The sequence below is a fragment of the Sciurus vulgaris genome (genome assembly GCF_902686455.1).
Source record: "Sciurus vulgaris genome assembly, chromosome: 4".
NCBI classification, from domain to species: Eukaryota; Metazoa; Chordata; class Mammalia; order Rodentia; family Sciuridae; genus Sciurus; species Sciurus vulgaris.
In genome coordinates this window covers 91,530,296-91,552,297 of record NC_136464.1, presented here as the reverse complement: position 1 = coordinate 91,552,297, position 22,002 = coordinate 91,530,296, and the positions used below count along the sequence as shown (strand labels likewise).

Sequence of the window (22,002 nt, the reverse complement as noted above, 5' to 3'; positions counted from 1 at the left end):
CTAAGGTGTTGAAGTATGATGTTGTGGAAACGACAAGAAGGCACTTGGAAAGTAGAAGAAACTAAGCTTTATTTTATACCAGCAGGCCCAGGGAAGATTAGCACTCTAAAATTCTAAACCCTGATCCACGGTTTCTCACAATATTTATAGTTTATTTGACGTTATCTTAGATCCATCCTATCTTTGGGACTTTTTCCTCTTTTTTTTTTTTTTTAAATTCCTAATCTTTGTGGCTAAAGGCCTTGTGCAGGGTCTGTAACATAAAGCATGCTCACAGAACAGATAAGAAGAAACAGTTCTTTTCACAGACATCTATTACATTTCAGGAGGGAGTAGTCACACTCTTAGTGCAGTTATTGACACTACAAATGGTAGGGACTCTACTGCAGAAAATCTAAGAGAGGGGAGGGGAACTGACCTCTTCCCCAGGCATTGGACTCTTACAATAACATTTTCCTAATTTCATTTCACAACCAGGTTTGATTTTGCCATCACAACATCAGAGAAGCCTGCCAAGGCAAGCATATTAGGCAGGTTTTATTTAAAGGTAATAAAACAGACTTATCCATGGAGGGAGAAGGGGGCCATGGCTGATGTTCTACAGTCCCAAGAAGTAAGCATGCCCTCAAATCTTATAGATTAGGGTCTCCTTTGTTCTGTTCTCTCCCCCCTTAGCTCTCCTTCCTGCCTAGGTCCAGGAGTTGCCAGTGACATCGCAAAAAAGGTGAACAGCAGATGGGCAGGGGGAGGGCCAAAGTGATTCAGGCAGGTAAGGGTCCAGGGGCCATTAATTAGCAGCTCCCTGCCTGTAGTCCTTGACAAGGACAGGTACATTTGGTAATCAAGGGGCTCCAGAGATCCTTGACTTTCCATTCCACCAAGGGCAGTCTCCAACTTCCAGATGCAGATAGATTTCATGGCATCCATTTTCTCAATTTAACCTGATTCCCTATTTCTGTATTAACTGCCTGTCCCCAATTCTGGCTTCATTTCCCCCTCTAGTTTTAGGAAATCCTTACTGCTGTAAGGAAAGGGGCAAAGACTGCTCTGGCTTCTTTGAGCTGGAAGGGGGCCACGTGGGGCAAGCAGTTTGGGGTTCCCTTTTAGAAAATTGGGTTAATTGAGGGGTCCACAGTAGCAGTCTGATTGGAGAAGAAGAGGTTTTAGAGTCATCTGGGTGTGGGTGTTTCTATGAGAGAGAAACAAAAAGACATGAGTACTGAAATGAGATTAATACAAAGTAAATGTTGCAGCATCTGAAACATGTCAATGAATATCATTAAGATGACAGAAGTCAATAATCTCTCACCAGGAGGTGAAAAAACTGAGTTGTTGTTCCCATAACAAGGCCTAACAAAGGCTGGAGAGAACAAGGCCTTTATTTGGGAACTTTTACATTGTCAGAGGTAACAGGAATGTAAACACAACATTTAATTCTTAATGTCATTGATGTTCCCAGAAAATAAAATTAAGCTACTTAAAATCACCTGATTTTTGTAAAATACCCATTTATTGATATAACCTGTGTTTAGTAGCAATCTCTATATTTCTATTACTTAAGGCTAGATAATCATACTAACAAACATAGATTAAACCTACCTGTGTAGCTTAGAAGATCTGTAGGCCATTGACTGACTACAGATTTCTGATTCTGGCAGTTTCTCTTGATAGTTGTCAGTCATATCTGCCTAAGAAACTTTTTTGTAGCTTCCAGTCTTTACTTATTCTAGGGGGCTAACACAAGTATGCTTCTGATTACCTTTCTGTAGAAATGGCCTTCACCATGCTTTTATGATACTCTGTCAGGTTATACTAGTTCTACCTGTGTGTGGCTCTGCCTGTCATTTAAGTATTGTCTTTAAAATTAACACATGTTTCTTCTCATTATTGGAGAAAATAAACCTGCATGCTAACTTTTGAACAGAAAGGAAACTGAGCCAGAAATAAGAAAGAAAATAAAAAATATTTATCTGGTATTAATTATATTCAATACATATGTATTTCTATATTTCTATACATTATTGCTCTTTTGATGATTTTTATGTTCCCCAAATTTTGGAGATTTTGTTTGATTAGTTTTCATATTTTACTAGTCAATTGTCTTTTAGTCATTTAACTTATTAAGTAAACCAGTTTTGATAGTGCTTTGAAATGTGAAGTATTATACAGAAGACACATCTAGTTTACCAATTCTTTCTTTGTGCTTATAGTCAGTGATTAATTTTACCTATTTTGGTTGTATTGTGCAATGCATGTTGGAATACCATCTAATTATATTTATGCATGACCTATATTTTCAATGATTATGCATACATGTGTTTGAGTACTTACAATGTCTTCAAACATTTTTGGATATATATTTTGAATAAAACAAAGTATAAAATCAAAATCATACAATGAGAAATCAGAAGCACTGTGATATATTACTTGCCATTGAATAAATAGAAAATTTGCTGTCTATACAATCTGGCATATAAGATAGTTTCATATTTCTTCAGTACTCTTTTTACCATGGAATTCCAGTTTAATATATTATTTTTCTGTCTCCACCCTACTCATGAATTCCTGAATTTCAGGAAAAGTCTTATTTTTCTTTTGCAGTTAGCTGAGTACCTGGCACATACTGGGGACTCTAAAAATGTTTGTTGAATGTCTAAATCTAACTTCAGTTAGGGAAACTCTCCATTTGGTTAAAGAATCAGTATTATTAAATTTATGTAAATAATTGAATGAACATCTTTCACACCTCTTTTATTACATATACTCTGGTAAGTATAAGATGAATGAGTTTAAAACTTTATAAAATCATTAAATACTCAAAAAATTAAAAATAAGAATAAGTGATTTGGGATATTCAGCATCTAAAGAATTATTAGGACTTTGACAGGTGCATAATAAAATATTGAGAAAGGGCCACAAGGATGATAAAACATTGAACCATAAAAGGGGATTGCTGAGTTGATGAATAGGAAGATTGCAAGACTATTCATTGCTTGAAAATTAGCTATACTCTATTACTGTAAAGTTGGAATTCATGTCAGAAACACAAAAAAAATACAACCATAGCTTGAGATGTAGATGAAAATTAACTCATCATAGTAGAAACATAACCACAGGGAAAGACAGGGCCTGAACAGAAGTGTGGGGAATTTAAATATCCTTTCAAGGGAATGAGAAGAAGATAGGGGGCACAACTAAAGATGCACAGACATAACAGGCAAAGTGGAGAGGGTGATGTTTCAGGAGGAAGTGTGGGATCCAGTGCACTAATGGAAGGGGATAGTGCATTAGAGAATTTCCATGTCAGTATTGCACTGTAAGAAACAATTTGAATATAGAAAATGGACATGAAGCTGGATTGTAAGGAATCTAGAAATTGCTGTCGAGTAGGTGGATGTGTAGTCAGAGGGAGGTGTAAGTTAAAAATGACAAATGCTGTCATGGAAGTTCCAAAGAGAAATAGAACATCTTAGGTGTATTTTAAATGTATTGGAAAAGTAAGCCACAAGGGAGAAATTGATGGTAAATTGGAAAGGATAAGTGATTGGTCAAGTTTTCAGAGATGATGAGAAATGAGCAAGATAAAATGAAGTGTTCAGGTGGTGGATTTTTAAAAAAAGGAGCAGAGGTAGTTATTGTGTTATAAGAAAAAGAAGTCAACATGATGAACATCTTGAAATGCTGGGATAGAACTAAAGGAAGGTAGTTTAAAATACAAAGTTCCTATTAAAGAGTTCTAGATTTGTTTGAGTTCAAGACAGTCAACTTGGAGCTCTGGAAGAGCTCTGTAAATAAAGTTAATAAACCATGGTATGATTTCCATACCACCAATTTTTATGAGACCTTCAATGCATTAACTTCTTCTCTCCTCTCTCATTCTCATGTCCTTCCATTTTTAAATTATGTTGTGATGAACAGAGGTGTAATTCCCTGATACTTCATCAAAGAAAGACTTATCATTATTACTGGTGGTGGCATCTGCAGGTAGCATTGGGCTGTCAGTTTCTTCAGCAATTGCCTCCGTGGCAGAAAGTTACCTTATCCAAGGACAACTAATTTCGGGGACAACCCACACTCAGTGATTTTGGACAGGGACATAAAGTTCTGACCATTTGGGGCCCAAATGAGAGAATTTGTATAAGTCACCACGTTAGTTTTAGAGCTACCATTGTGCTGGACAGCATTGCTCTTTGGTCTGCTGTGTAGCTGGGATCTCTCTTTGCCAGGCTTGCTGCCTCATCATCTTTTCCAAGTCTGTTGCTCCAAAACAAATCATTCACCAAAATTTGGTCTATAAATTCTGCCTTAAAGTCACTTCTAGAAAGTTTAACTTGTCATTGAAGTTGCTATAAAGATGTAAAGAGATAATGGTGCGTATGAAAATGTTTTATACTAAGGAAGTGTAGACACTACATGGTTGATAGTTTTCTTACAGTTCCTATTTCATAAAGAGGCATCCCATAATCTTCTGAATATCCTAAACTGGCTCATTTTAACAAAGTACTTTCTGTAAATACAGTTATTTGTCCTTTCAAACATGGTCTGTTATATTCTAGTAATTTTTCCACGAGTTTAAATGCATAGCTTTGGAGGTATTCCTTGACCATAGGCATTCTTTGACCATAGTTATCATATTGAATAGGAATTAGTCAGGAATAGTACCTGACCATGTTTTAGGTTGCCTATGACTATAGTTATAGGTAGTCCCTACTAAGAGTTAGAAACAACTCTATGTGGAACTTGCAGCTGTTCTGAAATATGATAAAGAATCTGTAATTACATGGACATATGAGGGCAAACTCTTAGGTAAGAGTTCAGGGATTCAAAGATGGTGGGGGCAGGGTATAAGAAAAATGGTGCTGGAGGACAGGACAGAGAGACAAGTCATCATGCCCTGTTTACACTGAATCCCATTACCATGACAACTCCCATCACTGAGAATATATGGCCTATGATAACTCCCACCACAGGTTCAGCATTCTAAAATGACCAGTGAGGTAAAGTGGACAGCATTCTAATTAGGTTTTCTAAAGTAACCAATGGGGTAAAATTGACCACTATTCTAATCAGGTATTATAAGGGAACAAATGGATAAGATTTTTAATCAGCCCATAGGGCCGATATATGAGTATGTGTAAGGGTTTTCAAGCAGGAAGTGTGTTTACAAAAGCAGACTGGCTCCTCTTACAAGGCCTTCAGTAAATCTCTAGCCTTCAGCAAGGCCCAGAGCTCTCTACAGGGGCATTTACACTTCAAAGGAGGTGGTTAGATCCTAGGGAAAGTCCTTTACATTCCAAAAGGAAGGAGTAAATGGTGCTAATTAGTTTTCCTGAAACTCTGCTGGCAGGAACTGGAAGGGAACTCCCTCTCCTGGGGGCCTATTCCTGCAGACAGAGTCCTTAGTTTACTTTCTATCCAGGCCTGGATCAGTTACCCACTACACCAGTGGACCTCAGAGGGCAGGGACATCTGACATTCTTCCTGCATCCTGACCTGGAGCCTGTCCAAGTCTTAGGGGATGACACTTCTCTCTGGGCTCAACAAAGGACTCTCCACACTGTTGCTCCTTCAAGGGGATCCATCTCAATCACCATCATAACTAGACCTCAATCATACCCCCCCAGAGGAGACCCATCCCAGAATAACTGGCCACAAACACCCACACTCACCGCCCTTGTGGGCATGCAGGCCAGCCAGGGTGCCTGGGTCCCAACCCCTAGGGTTCCCAAGCAGGCAGCATAGTCTGGCACTCATGGGCCTGGAATGAGTCTTCTATCCATCACGGACCAGAGGCAGCTGTGGTCTTCCTCTTTAGATGACATCTCACAGCGCTATCCATAGGAAGGTTCCTCAGTTTTCCTGGCAGCTCTGGAGGGAGCTTGGTTGCCTCCGTTCCCTCTGCTTGCTGACCCAGCTCTGTCTCCACCCACCCAGCCCACACCATCAGAAGGAACAGCATGAGGAATCCATGTGTGTGGAGCAAAGAGCACTGAATCTGGGGTCACAAACCTGGGCATTTTGCAATTAAAGGCCAATTCTTAGCTGTTACATGGGAGGATTCACTGAATTTGAAAAACTCAATATTGGGCTGGGTTTTACTCAGGGCTTGGAGCTGTGGGGATTCTGGGAGCCCTGTGAGAGCTTAATTGGGTTGCAGGATTAAATCCAAGGCAGGGTGTTTATGCTGAAGGGTGGGTAGGATCTAGCTAAGTTAAAGGTTAGTGTGGACAGAGAGGTACTTGGGGGAACATCCTAGATACAATTCCTGGGGTAGGCAAACCCAGAGAGCAAAACAAACCTCCTATCACAGAGATTCCTCCTTCTCTTGGCAGCCAGTGTTTGGGGGGTTCCAGCAGCGAATAGGACCCCACCAGTCCAAGAGACCAGGTGATAATGACTCTGTTTCTGAGAGATGTATCATTTGGACAACTTATCTAGAGGTTCTGCTTCCTACTCTAGCATCCAGAAGTTGTACTTACTTCTTAGGACTAAGACAGGGATTCAAGGGGACAGTAATCAGAGTGATTAAAGTGGGTGCTAGACAAAGCAACACCCCAATGAATGCAGGCTGCTATGTCTTTTTGTCCTTTGCTGAACTGGATAAGTTGAAATTGTTCAATAAGTGGAAAAGATTCATGGTGTTATTTTTGTTGTTGTTGTTTTTCCTTTTGTATGTTGTTGTTGTTTTTATGTGATCTAGATTTGGTAAAACCTGGAGAAAGCTACAACTGTGTTTACCAAGTGGCCTTTCAAAGGCTGGCTCACAATTTCCAGTCCACAATGATTCTCCAGTGCAAGCCTGGGCAGTGCCTAGGTGGGGCCTGGGAGCCACAGGAAGGGCCCAGAGCCAAGCAGAGCACAGAGGGGAGGGGAGGAGGGCAGGGGTGGTGCTGGGTGGGGCCTGCCTGCACCACCACACCCAACATCAGAGCTGCCTGATCTGCAGTGTATAGTGAGAGTCAGACGTGTCCAGTCTGAGTTCAGGCCCAGCAGTGTCTCTTCTCTTCCTGGGAAAGGTGAACAAGATGGCCTGGTGGAAAGCTTGGGTAAGTGGGGTCCAGCAGGGCAAGTGGGTTCCCGCCTGGTGTTGGGTGTTGTTCTGAGACATCAAAAGCAGAACCTCTGATGCTGAGGTCAGCTCAGACTATACTTGGCTACCTGCCATGTCAAGCCCTGGGGAGGAAGCTGAGAAGAGACTGCCCAGATCTAGAGGAGCCACCACAAGGATAGGACCAGAGTGGGGAAGATGGACTGATAAAGACACCTTGAAATGCAACAGGGAAGTAGGGCTGGGAAGAGTTCAGAGAAAGAACCGCTGCTGGGGTGGGGGTTCCATGTTGAGCTTCCTCTGAGAATGTGTGCAGGGTATGCACTTGAGCCTGCCCTGGGGAGAATGCAGCAGAGTGTTCTTAGGGAGGGAATAGTATGCAACAGGTATGGAACAGAGGAGAGCTCAACTTTGGAGAGGCGTAGGTCTGAGTGACTTTAGGGCCCTGGATGGGTTGGAAATGCACCTGGAATCCATTGCCTGCCTTGTGAGGATCTTTGGAATCTGCCCTGTGGGCTTCTCCAGGCCCCATTTTTGTAGTGTCCTTGGTTTTTGGTATGGTTTCTGACTTAGGGTCAAGATTGCTCTGTGCCTTTCCTATAAAGACATTTCTGTCTGCCAGCTTCAGTGGATAGCCTCGAGATAGGGTAAGGCAAAATGTGGCAGCCCTTTGGTGCCCTTCATAGAGTGTAATACTGTTGTAGCCATAGGCTATGTAGTCAGCTTGTGGAAAGGTGCCTGTGTGGACTCATTCCCTCCTGGGCTGGCCCCAGCAGGAACCTGAGGCAAATCTATAGAGGGCCTAGGATAGAAACCTACAGAATTCCACACTAGATCATGTCCAGCCTCTGAGACCCAGAACATTGCCCCTGTTTTTCTAAAACTGGGAAGTGAGGCTCTGCTCTCAATGCAGCAAAACCAGAACTGGGGAGTTAATAACAAATAATGCTCCCAACCCTATCTTCCAGTTGGGTCACACAGCCTGCTGAGTCATAGACCCTTGGATGCCAACTTGGGGCAGGGGCAGAACTAGACACAGAATGCTCTGTTGTCTCTCAGGGTCCCAGACGGTCTGCATTCCTGTGGGTGAGGCCTTCTTCAGTGAAGTGTCCCAAGAAAACCCAGTGTCTGGGAAAGATTGAATCATGAATTGAGTGGGAGAAGTAAACAGAGCTCTGAGTCAGGCCACGAGTAAAGTCCCAATACCTCTGCTCATTAGCTGTGGGACTGAGTCCGGCTGCCTCTCCTATAAATTGGGACATTAACACCTGCTGAATGTGACTGTTGGGGAAGTTGATGAAATCCAAAGCACCTGACACAGGAAGGCTCTGGTCACAAACTCCTAACAGCAGTCTGGGGCTCTAAAAGCAAGGGACACAAGGTATGTGTGCACATAGTTGGGCCACATCTGGAACCACAGTGGTCATCTGGATGGAATTTACACCAAATTTATTGCCAACAGGTTCTGTTGTAAAATATGGTGCTAAGAAATGAGACAGATTTGTCATCAGACATTTGAAATTCAAGCAAAAAAAAAAAAATCTTTACTCAAAAGAGATACCCTTACAGATATACAGTAGGTAGAAATCTACAGTGTTTTTAGGATCTAACAGGACTTACATAAAAGGGTAGATGAATGGATCAATGGAGGAAGGGAGGGAGGGAGGAAAGAGAAGGGGAGAAAGTGGAATGGAGGAAGTTGGATGAATAGATGGAAGAAAGGAAGGAGAGCGTATGGAAAGAAGGAAAGGTAGACAGATGTGGTGTTTGGGTGGCTGAATAGAGAACGGAGGAATAGATGAGTGGGCAGATGGGGGACAATGAAAGAGATAGGTGGACAGGTAAGTGGAACATGAAACAACGTGACTGAACTCCTTTCCATTTGAAGAATCTCTAAGGGTCCTTCAGATTCAATGCCTATCTCCAATATCCCTCACTATTCACCATTTCTCCCAGAAAACACCTACTCAAGAGGGATCCTCCGTCTCTTAAGTATCTGAGAAATTATGCCAGGCACAAATCTAGAGAGCCCTTAGTCAAGCCCTGGATTAGAGGTTTTCAAGTCAAGGGCCCAGGTACTTAGGTTATCTGGTCTATTTCACAATCCTCACTCATCCTGCAGTTCCTTCTAAACCGCATCCTGAGACCCACATGAACCTTTGGATGTGCAAATGCTCTGAGCTGCCAGGATGCTCAGCAAGGTGCCTGGTCCTCTAAATTTCTGTGAAGTACCCACTCATTAGGAGAGGGTAGGCTGAGCTCAAGCCACTGGAGACACAAAAGCATGCCCAGCTCTCCAGTCATCCAGCCATGTCTGCACTTTCAGGCAGCTATTCAGTCTTAGGAATGCTTTTTCTCTTTTTTTGTTTTGTTTGCAGTACTGGGGATTATCAAAGACTTTGTGTGTGTGTGGGGGGGGGTACTGGGAATGAAACCCAGGGCTGCACACAAGCCTGGCAAGCACTTTACCTCCGACTACACCCAGGGCCCTTCAGAAAACCTTTTCTCATGCACTGATTTTTCACCATTCCTGCTGTCTGATGACGGGGTGGAAGGAGTTGGGGATGGCAGGCCTTGTTGCCTGCCCTCAAATGGTAAGATGAGGTTGGCAGAGTTTTCATGACTTCTCCCTGAAAACTCTGGTCCTGTTGGTTCCAGTCTCTTGGACAAGGAGTTGGAGGGCTCAGCTTCTGATCTTCAAGGTCCAAGCTGTTCCCAGTGTCCAAGAAAAGTGCTCACCATATAGTGAAGTCTACCACATGGGCCAGGAGTCTGCACTGTCCTTCCTAGCCCTGCCTGCTTCCAAGCAGTCTTGGTTCTCTTGCAGGTTGAACAGGAGGGTGTCACAGTGAAGGGCAGCCCCCACTTCAGTCCAGACCCAGATGCAGAGATCCTCTACAAAGCCATGAAGGGAATTGGTGAGTGGACATCCATGGCCTGCTACTGGAGGACTGGGCCTCTCTGGGGCTTTGCCTCTGCAGTCACAGCCCTGAGAGTTACTGTCATGCAGAGAATTACAATGATGCTAGCTTCCCCGTTAGTGGTCAGTACTGACCTCCCTACCAAGACTGGAGAAGAAGACAACAGATGTTCCTCCCTGAGTAATAGGGAAAGGGGAGGCTATTTGCTGTGTGCTCTTGTGCAGTCTGGGTTTTCTCACTTGTAAAATGGCCCAAAGAAATCTGTATCACTTTGCATTTTAATGAGATGATGATAGTACTGGGCCTGGCATGGGCAGTGGACAGGAGTTCAGTGGAGCTGAACCAAGGGGGCATTAATCACGTGGGCTCTGCAGTTGGCTCCCCATTGGATCTACATGCACTGCCCCTTGCCTTTGGCCATCTGGGTACCGTAGAAGCATACTGTGTTGGCTGGCCATGGAGTCGGCTTCCTTCTGTCTCCAGCATTGGCCCAATTCCGCCCTCATCACAGCTGTAAGTTGGAAAGGCCCATTTAGATGGCCCAGTCAGAAGATAAGCCCTGATCTCTTCCCAGAAAGGATTTACTCCTTACTTGGCTCTGCCTGGTGAACTGGGGCATTAAGAACTAGCACTCTCATCAAGGCCCTGAAGCTTTCTCAAATAGCTTCCTGCCAAATTCTTTGCTGTAACCCCACTTACCAAATGAGAAAACAGACTCTGAGAGGTAAGCCTACTTTTCCAGTGGCATAGGCCCATGAGCTGCTCTATGGGGTCTAAGATCCAGGGGTTTGTGGATATTCACTTGTGACCTCCCACTATGACCAACATGAGGGGTGGGAAGGGATGGATATCTCACTTAACCAAGCTCCTAAGACCCAGGGATGATATCCAGAGCCACCTGGTCCTCAGATTCTATCCCTGCAAAGCTGGGCCTGAGCTCTACTCCAACATAATGTTGGTGGAAGGTGGATAGTGTAGAGGTGGATTCTCTACCTCTTACTCACTCCATGAAAATCATCAGAGCATTTGGTATGGCCCCACTGCTCAGCCACCAAGCAGTTGTTTTCCCCAACCCCAGCACTCTTTTGGTCCCCAGGAGGAAGTAGTGGCTTTCATGCTGTGTATCTACAGGGACCAACGAACAGGCTATCACCGACGTGCTCACCAAGAGAAGCAATGCCCAGCGGCAGCAGATCTCCAAGTCCTTCAAGGCTCAGTTTGGCAAGGTAAAGGGAAGTCTGGGGACTACAGCCTTAGAGGTGGCTCCATGCTCTATGAGTCCCTTCTCTACAGTCAGCTTACTGGAAATATGGACATATAGGACAGTCTTACACTAAACAATTGTTCGTTATCCATCTGAAGTTCAAGTTTGAATGGCCATCTATTTTATCTTGAAAACCTATTTATAGCTGCTCAGCCCCAATCTTGTGTTGGTCTTCGACAGTCTGACCCCACTTCTCCCATCTTCTCTCCAGTGCAGTTCTCACAGTTGTCCAAGCTGCTTGGGGTTGTTTCCTGAATCCAGGTTTCACTCTTCCAGCTCCCTGAGGTGACCACTCTCTCATGGCCCCACAATGCAGGCCCACCTCCCTTCTGTTTCATGGCACAGGCACCTTTTCCCAACATTTGAACTACGTGCACTGGTCCTCCTGCCTTTGGCCACCGGGGTACTGCAGGAGCATTTCACCTCTCTGCTGCCACTAGAACGGAACCAGATAATTAGGGGTGTACTCTAACAGGAATAAATGCATGCATAGCTATGGTGGCCTACAAATCTCCATTGGCTCAACTGTTATCTTTGGAAATTTAATCCAGAAGATCAGTGATAAAGTCCAAATATTCCCTTGGAGAAATTAGCATGCAGTTTATAATTCTTCTCCCTTAATCTTCAGAGCTGTGCATTATTCTTTGCATTCAACCTTTGGAGAAACTAACATTCAGAGAGGTTGGGTAATACTCAATGTTCTACTACCTGTAACCAACAAGGTTGTAATTTGAATTCAGGTCTAACAAAGCCTTTGGTCTTTCTGTTATTCTTATGCCAGTTAGCTAGGTGTGGCCTGGTGGTTCCTTGTAGAGATGTGTACCCTTTGAAGGACACACATATAAGACAGAACCCTTTTTTTCTTCCTTCCTCCCTCCCCACATCTTCCTTCCTTCCTTCCTTCCTCCCTCTCTTCCTTCCTTCCTTCCTTCCTTCCTTCCTTCCTTCCTTCCTTCCTTCCTTCCTTCCTTCCTTCCTTCCTTCCTTCTTTCTCCCATGCCTATGAGCCAAGTAACGGTCATTTAATGGTGAGAAAGCAGCACACTGCCACCCTCAGAGCTTGCAGGCTGGTGAGCAATGGCAGTTTTGATATGATCATCACTAAACTGAGTGCTGAGTTGAGTCACCTGTCTCTCCATCACCCCTTAAGCAATGGTATGAATCAGGATTCTATTGTTTTCAACAGGTCAAGATGCTGATGCTTACACAGGCCAAGGAACTGACCCAAGAGACCCCAGGCAGCACATGGCAGAGCCCACAAGAGAATCCAGCCCTAGCCCCTGGGCCAGCTGCCACCTGTTGCCTGCACTCCCATGGCCTAGAGGATAGTGTAATCTTCTTTCCTTCTTTCTGCCTTAGGATCTCACTGAAACCTTGAAGTCAGAGCTGAGTGGCAAGTTTGAGAGACTCATCGAGGCCCTCATGTATCCACCATACAGATATGAGGCCAAGGAGCTGCACGATGCCATGAAGGTAATTTCTCTGAGCCACAATTTAGAGTGACCACCTGGGCGTTGGATGAGCCCAGCAAGTTTGCTGCTCAGATGACCACCAAATACAGGAATTGACTGACCATTATGGGGTCCAACTCAGTACTTCTCAAAATGGGGTCAGACCTGGTGTGCAGTAGTATTAGTAAGCCAGTTTTACAGTCCCACACACAGTTCCTGGGGCTCACTTTAAATTTCTTGGCACACCTTCTGGTTTGGCATATTAGGAGGAACAAGGACCCCAGTGACAATGATCATTTCCACTGACAAGCTGCTCACTGCCTGGGTGGTGTCAGGCATTTTACATTTTGATCTCTAATCCCTCCTTCAGGTTGAGGGCAATTTATTATCCCTGTTTACAGATAAAGATGCTTAGGCTCAGCAGGTGGAGCCACCTATATGAGACCACCCAGCTAAGGAGGGAGAATTGGAACAGAGCTTGCTCACTGTATCCATCACTGAACACAAATGCGAAGTTTCCCCTAGTAACAACCTCCAACAGAGGCCCCATTGAAGTGGGCAGAGCAGTAGCGGTGCTTTCTGAAGTTCAGGCAACTGGAGAAAAACTGGTGTGGACAGTTGGAGGTCATCGGTAGAGCACTCCAGCGCACAAAGTTTTCTGTCCCCAGGGCTTAGGAACCAAAGAGGGAGTCATCATTGAGATCCTGGCCTCTCGGACCAAACACCAGCTGCGGGAAATAATGAAGGCATATGAGGAGGGTAAGGCAGCTGCAAAGATGGGTTGGGGGGCCTCACATGAAAATGTCACAGGTTTTGGCTGCTGGGCAGGTAATGAGAATTGACAGTGTACTAGGACACAATGGAAAGGACTTGTAGATGTAGCTAGGCACCTACATGTGCCAAGTTGTGAACCTGACAGTGAGACTGGACATGATTCAGATCTGATCTCAAGGGCTTCTGTGGGGAGGAGCGTGGGCCTCACCACACTGCCCCTCTAGCATTGTCACCACAGTCTGCTTCAGCAATAGACATGGTGGCTCTTTCCTGGCTGTGCACAGGCTGCCCCAGGGAACAGTGGAAGATCATCTGCTAGGGTCTCATTGTCATGGGGCCACTGGTCACTTATCCTGTGTAGTGAACAGTGCAAGGAAAGCAGAGACCAGTCAGGCCTCCATCTTGTGGACTCAGTGAAGAAGTTTGCCTGAAAGATTTGGCCTTGCCAAACCTAGTGATGAAATGGAGCTGTATCAGCAGGTCCTGGTCTGGCTATTTCACCTTGTCCATCACTGTGCTTTGAGCTTGGTTGGGCATTTATGTCACTTCTGGCTCTAAACAATGTCAGGTGATTGCCAGTTGGCCACCTAAGCATTGTATTCTGGCCCTATGCCAAGAGCTCATCCTTCCTAGAAGACTTTAATGGGGAGAGATGTGGGAGACAGGGCTGAAAGGAGGAAATCAGGCCCTGAGGAGGCCCTCGGTCTCTTTCATGCCTCCTGGTCATATTTCCATGCAGACTATGGGTCCAGCCTGGAGGAAGACATCCAAGCAGACACGAGCGGCTACCTGGAGCGGATCCTGGTGTGCCTCCTGCAGGTATCACCGGGTTCCTAGGTCCCCATGGCTTAGGTATCCCAACAGCTCACCCCAGGGAGCAGCCCTCAAGTAGAGCCACTGGGGTCTGGGCAAGGTTGTGGGACAACCTAGATGCTCGGGTGTATTAGGTACATCTCGGCATGGTTGGAGGGGCCTGACTACAGAGCCTCTGTGCCTCTCCAGACTCATTCAGGTGAAGGCACCTTGAAATTGAGAGATGAGCAGCCTGTCACGATCAGGTCCTTCATGTAGGTCCCATGCCAGGCTTTTTATCTAGCTCTCTGAATCCCCAACCCTAAACAATGTGTAACAGTGTTTCTTCTGTTATACAAATGAGAAATCCGGGGTTTGGAGAGGATAATTGGCTTTCTAAATGTCCATGGCCAAGAAGCTGCAGAGTCCTGCCTGTCCTCTAAGCCCCATTGTCCCTTCAGCTCCAACTGTTCTGGTTGCCACCCTGTCTTACAGAGCTGTTGTCTGTGTTCCTAGGGGAGCAGGGACGATGTGAGTGGCTTTGTGGACCCAGGACTGGCCCTTCAGGATGCACAGGTGAGGCTGTCTGGCCTCTACTATCTGGACTTCAAGGGTTGACTTGGGTACTACACCTGGCTCCTTTTCCCATGGGGCGTTCTTGACGTAGCGGGGACCTGCCCTGCTCACTTCTGCCCTCTGGTGTCAGAGAAGGGAAGTAGAGGTGCTGGGTAGATGTGAAGGAAGAACAGTAACTTGGATTATAGGGTATGGGTTGAAGCTCTGTCCTACCAGGACAAGCCCATAAACCTAGGGGCACCAGGCCAGTGCCGGAAATACATGTACAGATTTCCCTGTGCCAACCTGCTCAGTGCTGCCCAGAGGTAGGGGAGGGTTTTGCTTTTCCTAAAGTACCTTCAGTCCCAGTGTGGAAGAAATAATTTAAGCCAGAGCTACTGGGATAAAAGGAGGATAGGATAGTGAACTCCTTATCATAAAAACAGCCATGCAGAGATACTGGCCTTGCTAAATGAACAGGACCTGCCCATCAGCCCCAGCTCTGGGGCTCTGGGGTTCTGTCCTCTAACTCCATTTTCTTCTTTGTGGGCTTGTTCTGGGTGTCCCAATGCTAGGATCTCTATGCAGCAGGAGAGAAGATTCATGGAACCGATGAGATGAAATTCATCACCATCTTGTGCACACGCAGTGCCACTCATCTGATGAGAGGTATGGAGCAGAGGAAGGCAATGCCAGGACACAGGAGCTGCCCTAGATTTAGGGCTCTCCTTCTGTGGTGAATGTCCAGTGTACAGCCTTGTCAATTGTGGGGTTGGGGAGAAAGCCACAGAGCCTTGGACTCCCTTTCAACCAAGAGGGTGGTGAGGGTGGGCTCTCTGAGTGTAGTCTATAATCTGTGAGTCCCCTAAGTGGAGCCCTCTCTCCACAGTCTTCGAGGAGTATGAGAAAATTGCCAACAAGAGCATTGAGGACAGCATCAAGAGCGAGACCCATGGCTCACTGGAGGAGGCCATGCTCACTGTGGGTAAGAACAGCGGCACAGTGCTCAGATGCACATATGTCCATAGGCTGTGGGCAACACAGAGGGCAAAGGGCAAAGGTCCCAGGCAACAGCAAGCAACTGGACCCCATGTTCATCTTCATGGGTTCTCTACACAAACCCCATTCCCTCAGCATGTATCCTGGGGTTGTTCCACCCAGAGAGTCTCAGTGTGTCCTGCCAAGGAATCTCAGTGCTGTCTACATGGCACCCATATGAGGGTGTGTATATGTGTGTAAGCAGGTGGACATGTGTTAAAGAAAGAACATGAGTGTGATTGGGTGTAAATGTAAATATGTGAGGATGTGCATGAGTTATGAGTGAGAATGTGTGCATGAATGTGTGCATGCATGTGGAGATGTGTTTGAAAGGTAGTGTGTTTATGTGTGGTTATGTGCATGTATATGCAAGAAAGTGAGTATATGCATGAGTGTGCAGGTGTGTGACAGTGTGAATGTGAGTATATGCATGCATGTATGCAGGTGTGTGACAGTGTGTTTAAGAGATTGTTTTTCTGTTTTTTTTTTTTTTTTTTTTGTGTGTGTGTGTGTGTGTGTGTGTGTACGTGCATGCATGCATATGCCCAGGGAGCATTCTCTTTCTGGTTGCAAGACCTTGAACAAAGTCACTTTCTGAACCAGAGCCAGAAATGCAATTGCAGAAATGATGATGTGAGATTTGAGTGCCAGCAAAGGTTTGGTAGTCCAATACCAGTAGTGTCAAGAACCTTCCTCATAGCAGGAAATCAGCAGGACCCAGCCTACAGCACATCTTAAGATTCAGAGCTGAAATCACAGTAGAAAGTCTTTGCAGAGTAGAGACCTGTAGCTCAGGCAAGAGGACATCTCTACACCTCACGCAATAGAGCTGAGGTCAGGGCTACTGGGCTGAGGCACTCATCACCACACCAGGCTGCCTCTGTGTGGAGCCCAGCAATGAAGGCACTCTTTCCTCAACACTGTCTCTCTTGTAAATGCTGTTTTCTGAGATTCCCCAGACAGCTTAGAGCCTGGTTATAAAATCCAGTCTATGTTGGAGCATCTAGGCACACCCACTACCCCAACTCAGCAACACTGTCAGCCCTTAGGTCCTAAATAACAAAACCTCCTAATTAATATCCTCTGGTAGGGAAGAGTAGAGGTGTGTGAGGCCCCACTGTGCTGGGCACTTCCTATTCATTTCTCCTTAAATCTCACTCTCTCACGTCACATATGAGTCAGGGTTGTCATGCAAAGAAGTCATACCACACCATGGAGACGGGTTTAAATACATACCTATGTCCCTCAAATCCCACACTTCTTATGCAGCCTTGGCTTGAAGTGTTACCTCCCCGTGCAGATGCCAACTCTCTCCAGGGACATCCATGACAGATGCTTCATGAAAGAGCAAGAATGGGGTCTTCTCTCTCAATAAGATGTCCACTCTCTCAACCAGGTGTTCCTGGTGAATTGGCCCCCCTGAGCTGAGCTGCACTAATCACATAGTAATTAAAAATGCAGGATTCCTGCTGGTAGGACTCTCTGAGGTCCTGGCTGTCATGCTGTGATGCCTCTGTGGAACCGTGGAATTCTTGGTGGTGTCTGGGTGAGAGCCTAGGGACAGTGCTGGGTCTAAGCTGTCCTCTGGCTTATCTAACCCTGTGGATGCCCAATGGATTTCATATCTCACCATTTTACCTGCCTGATCTGGACTTTGGATCTATGCCTAGTGTCCCAGTCTCCCTTTTCTGCCTCACCTCCTGGTACAAAGCTTTGAGGGATATAGGCAGGAGTTTAAACCCTGCCTCAACAGTGCAGTTGCTTTGGACTTGTTGCTTGGACTCATCTGAGACATGACAGTGAGTGAGACTTTGAAGAGAAATGATCATGAAGTGCCCAGCACAGTGGGGTCCTGCACATCTGCATTGTTCCCTGCCAGAGATTATTAATTAGGCAAGGCACAAACAAACATGCCAAGACTTGGCAATGCTAACCTCTAACACTTGAGACAAAGCATAATTAAATGAAGGTATGTGCAACACCTCCTACAACCTTGAGAATACTAACAGAGTTTTTCTGTTTTCCAGTGAAATGCACCCGCAACCTTCATAGCTACTTTGCAGAAAGACTCCACTATGCCATGAAGGTAACTTTTCTATATATTTCCTCCCTTACAGTCTGCCATATATGTCACCAACTGTATAACCAGGAAGCTCAGAGACAGTGGATAACCACTGTCTTCAACACTGAGGTTTCTTTTATTCTAATATCTTGAATGTCAGAAAGGTTTAAGTTCTCAGGGAAAACTGAGTCTAGAAAAGAGAAATCACAACTGCAGGGGGATTTGAACAGGTACATGCAAGGGTGTCCATTGTACTGAACTGTTACCATTCTAGGAGATCCATATTGTCATTGCCATCCTAAAGATTGTATAACTGAGGCTCCCACTCAAGATTACCCAGCTGCTAAGTGGTAGAGTGTGAATTGAACTTAAGCCTGTCCATTTGTTCTTTTCATTGTACCACATGGCCTCCATGACAGCAGATTTGTACTAGAGGTCACAGGCAAGAATTTCCAGGAACGAAGACACCCTTGCCATGGTCAAGTTCGGAGGAAAATTGCCACACATAGTGCATTTGCCTGTGACACCTTGGTTTGCCTGTTGTACAAAAGGCTACCTGAGTCACAGAAACAGATGCCCAACTCACTCATCACAGTTTCTGATGTTAGTTAGAAACTAACTGGAAGATCGTTAACTTGATTCTCCAAGGATAGAGTCAGTGCCCTTCTTCTCTGATACATGGTTGCTGACACCACCTAAAATAAGAGGCAGGCCAGAAACCCCAAACTCCAGAAATGAGAAAAGGCATGGGATTCCCAGGTAGCTTCATCTGATGTGAGACTGGTCTGGGATGAAAGAGTGGGAAAATCCTATGTATGAAATGGCCATTTAAGTCAATTTTGATGCACTGCTTCTCTAGAAAGAAGTATTGTTTCTGGAGTTGTGAATTTTTGCATCTAGAATCTAATGTGGCAAACCAAACACACAATGCAATTTGGGGTACCTGGGTTCTAGAAAGGAAAGAGGCCTGAGAGTGAGTGAAAAGATATTGAGATTCGTCCTTGACTATTGAGGTGGACAGGAAAGGTGAGAAGTGATGGTTGATTGCTACTGTCTCATCCAGGGAGCAGGGACACGTGATGGGACCCTGATAAGGAATATTGTTTCCAGGAGTGAAATTGATTTAAATCTTATCAAGGGTCAATTCAAGAAGATGTATGGCAAGACCCTCAGCAGCATGATCATGGTAAGTCATGAGTTCCCAATTTTCACTCCAGTTTGTGACATAAACATTACTGAGAGACCTAGATGTTATGACCTATGTCCAAAATGTCCACCCCTTTCCTGTGGGCATCACATGCTTGAATTGATTACTTTATGATGAATGTAGGCAACAAGAAAGAGAACAGTGTGGCTAGAGCCCAAGGGGAACCTCAGAGGGAAAAAACGGAGGTCAAAGCAAGGAACTCCCTCTGTGTCTGGCTCAAGAAGTTGACTTTGCATATGAGTTATGATTATGCCTTTGAAAATACATGCAATCCTTGTAGCAGAAGAATTCCTGTTTGAGAAATCAATGAGAGCAAATCCTTTAGTAAATTGGGACTCTGCTCAGTCTAGATTTAAGTAGTCCTGGCAGAAAACTTTTGGGGAAATATATTGGATGGGCTCCAGTGAATTGCTTAACCAGATTTTGGTTAGTGAAAATTCTAAGTCTTCAAATGTAGAGTGATTGTTACATGACTACAACTATGAGAAAAAAAATAGCTCATATGGCAATCAATGCAAATTGAGACCTTGACAATTTCATTAACATAAGTCAAATCATGATACACATGTGCCCAAGTCTTCATTAGCTACTAAATGAAGTCACTAGTTCTTCTACAAAGGTTTGTTGCTACTCTATTTTCTAAGAAATACATGGTTTGCAATACAATTCGCCTGTGATCTCTTTGGATTCCATACCTTGTGTTCTGCATCTGTGGATTCAACCAAAAGTATTCAGAAAAAAATTTCATCTGTGTTGAACATGCACAGGCATTTTTTTCATGTTATTATTCCCTAAATCATACAATAAAACAACTATTGATAATGCACTTACATTGTTTTAGGTACTGTAAGTAACCTAGATATGATGATATAAGTATTCAGAAGAATGTATGCAGTTTATCTGCAAATATTACACCATTTTATATAAGGTACTTAAGCATCTGCAGATTTTTATACCCATGGTGGGAGGAAGGAAGATCCTGGAATCTATTTCCTGCTGAAAGATGACTGTATGTTTAAAAACAAAAACACTTCTGCTTTAAGATGTTTCAGAATGGGGCAACAAATAGTCAGGGGGTAGGGAAGGGCTGGAATTATTCTTTGTTTTGTTTTAGACTTCCCAGGCAACTTTGTCAGGAGGCAGGAGACAGAAGGGGTAAGCACAAACCAGCCTGGGCTGCTACTATGTCAAAGCAGATTTTCATGAATCCTCTCAATCACACATGGTTATTTATGCCATTGGAAAGATTCCTTCTCAGCATTTCAGTTAGAGCCACAGAACATTTCCAAAGAACAAAAACTCTATTAGGTGAACTGATCACTTCAACCTAAGATGTAGACCCTGTGGTAGAAATGTAAATTTAGCAGACTAATGATTTCAGACAAAAAAATTTTTAAAAAAAGTGCAGCTATTTATCCAGCAATAGATTTTGATTTTTGTTTCCTAATGTTGTCACTTAAGAAAAACTCAGTTGGAGTTGTGAATGAGAGAACCAAACATTTTCTTTAGAAAATGTAGTTATAAAACAACAAGATTCTTGGTAAATTTTCCTAAACTATCAAGGAATAGATATTTCCTGAGATTTAAACTGCTTCAGAGCAAAGCAGAACTAGCTCCAGTCCTTCCCCTCACCTACCACTACCTCTTTGGGCCCAGTGTCCTTAACCACAGAAAAAGAGAACTGGGTGGTTTCCCCTTGCCTGTTCCCCTGGCTCTACATGCCATGACTAGGCAGTCCTATTCAGACCTGCTAATGACTAAGAAATGGAGTTATTGGATCTGTTGGGTCCATCTTATAGGGGAAGAAACACTGTTTGATCCTTACATGAGCTGGTTGCTGAGTAGGCAGGCTCATCTTCTTCCTACCATTCACTCCTCACTACATCTCAGCAAGATGTCTGCCAACACTGATGGCATTTTGTAGAGGAGAGAATGTCTCAGAGGTTAAGGTATGGTCAGTGTAGGATGACAGGGCCACATTTCGTGTCAGTGGCCCAAAGCCTGAGCTCTCTCTGCCCCATGGCCCTGCCTCCAGCTATAGCTCTGGATGCCCTGCTTTCAATCTTGGTGAACTTGTCAGCTTTAAATTACTGTGACCAAATACCTGAAAATAACAACTTACAGGAGGGAAGATTTATCTCAACTCATGATTTTAAAAGTTGCAGTCCATGGTTCACTGACTCCATTGCTGCAGACCTGTGGTGAGGCAGAGTGTCACAGCAGAGGGGATGTAGTGGAGCAAAACTGCTTACCTCATGGACCTGGGAAGCAAAGAGAGAAGGATAAAGGAGCAAGGGGACAAGAAGTACCCTTCAGTGCACCCCCAGTGACCTACTTCCTCCAAATAACCCCCACCTACTACACTTTCCACTACCTCCTAATAATGCCATCAAATTAATGATCTGTCAATGGATTAATTCACTGAAGAGATCAGAGACCTCATCATCCAATCATTTCCCAAAAGCTGGACCTCAGAACATGACTGCATTGGAGACTAAGCCTTCAACACATGAACTTTTGGTGGACATTTCAGATTCACACCATAGCACTTGCCTCCCTGAACTACAATAGCAGGTGTTGAAAGAATAACAGGTTGTGTTGAGTAAGTGAATGGTTGAGTGCCTGAGTGAAACATGGGAAAGAGCCCCAGGGCAAAAGATGGAGTAATGAAGTTACCCACACACCTTTCTTATTTAAGAGCACACTGTCTCTGTGATCCATTTTTTTACAACCACCTCCCATGTAATTAGTAAGAAAATTAAAAAAAGAGAGATACAAAGCAGTAGTCTGAAATGAAGAACAAGGAAAGAAGAAAAGGAGCCTGTGGTGTAGGAACACCTAAAGAGCTGGGCCCCACCCAAAGAAAATGACTTCTAGTAATAATAATAGT

General features: G+C 44.5%; 1 protein-coding gene across 4 annotated transcripts in view; it reads left to right on the top strand.

Annotated features, from left to right (window-relative positions):
* The first annotated feature begins 6,902 nt into the window (after positions 1 to 6,902).
* LOC306659573 (annexin A8) overlaps positions 6,903 to 22,002 on the top strand; it is a 31,313-nt gene continuing 16,213 nt past the window's right edge. For 3 of the 4 annotated variants that reach the window (XM_079137216.1, XM_079137215.1, XM_079137214.1), the window contains exons 1-11: positions 6,903 to 7,046; positions 9,876 to 9,966; positions 11,101 to 11,195; positions 12,593 to 12,706; positions 13,353 to 13,443; positions 14,198 to 14,277; positions 14,767 to 14,826; positions 15,381 to 15,474; positions 15,695 to 15,790; positions 17,871 to 17,929; positions 18,969 to 19,091. In XM_079137216.1, coding sequence (XP_078993342.1) covers positions 7,026 to 7,046; positions 9,876 to 9,966; positions 11,101 to 11,195; positions 12,593 to 12,706; positions 13,353 to 13,443; positions 14,198 to 14,277; positions 14,767 to 14,826; positions 15,381 to 15,474; positions 15,695 to 15,790; positions 17,871 to 17,929; positions 18,969 to 19,091 — 924 coding nt within the window. In that variant the 5' untranslated portion in view covers positions 6,903 to 7,025. Of the gene's footprint in view, positions 7,047 to 9,875; positions 9,967 to 11,100; positions 11,196 to 12,592; positions 12,707 to 13,352; positions 13,444 to 14,197; positions 14,278 to 14,766; positions 14,827 to 15,380; positions 15,475 to 15,694; positions 15,791 to 17,870; positions 17,930 to 18,968; positions 19,092 to 21,147; positions 21,326 to 22,002 lie in introns of those variants that run through there. The other variant, XM_079137217.1, reaches the window with a different exon arrangement.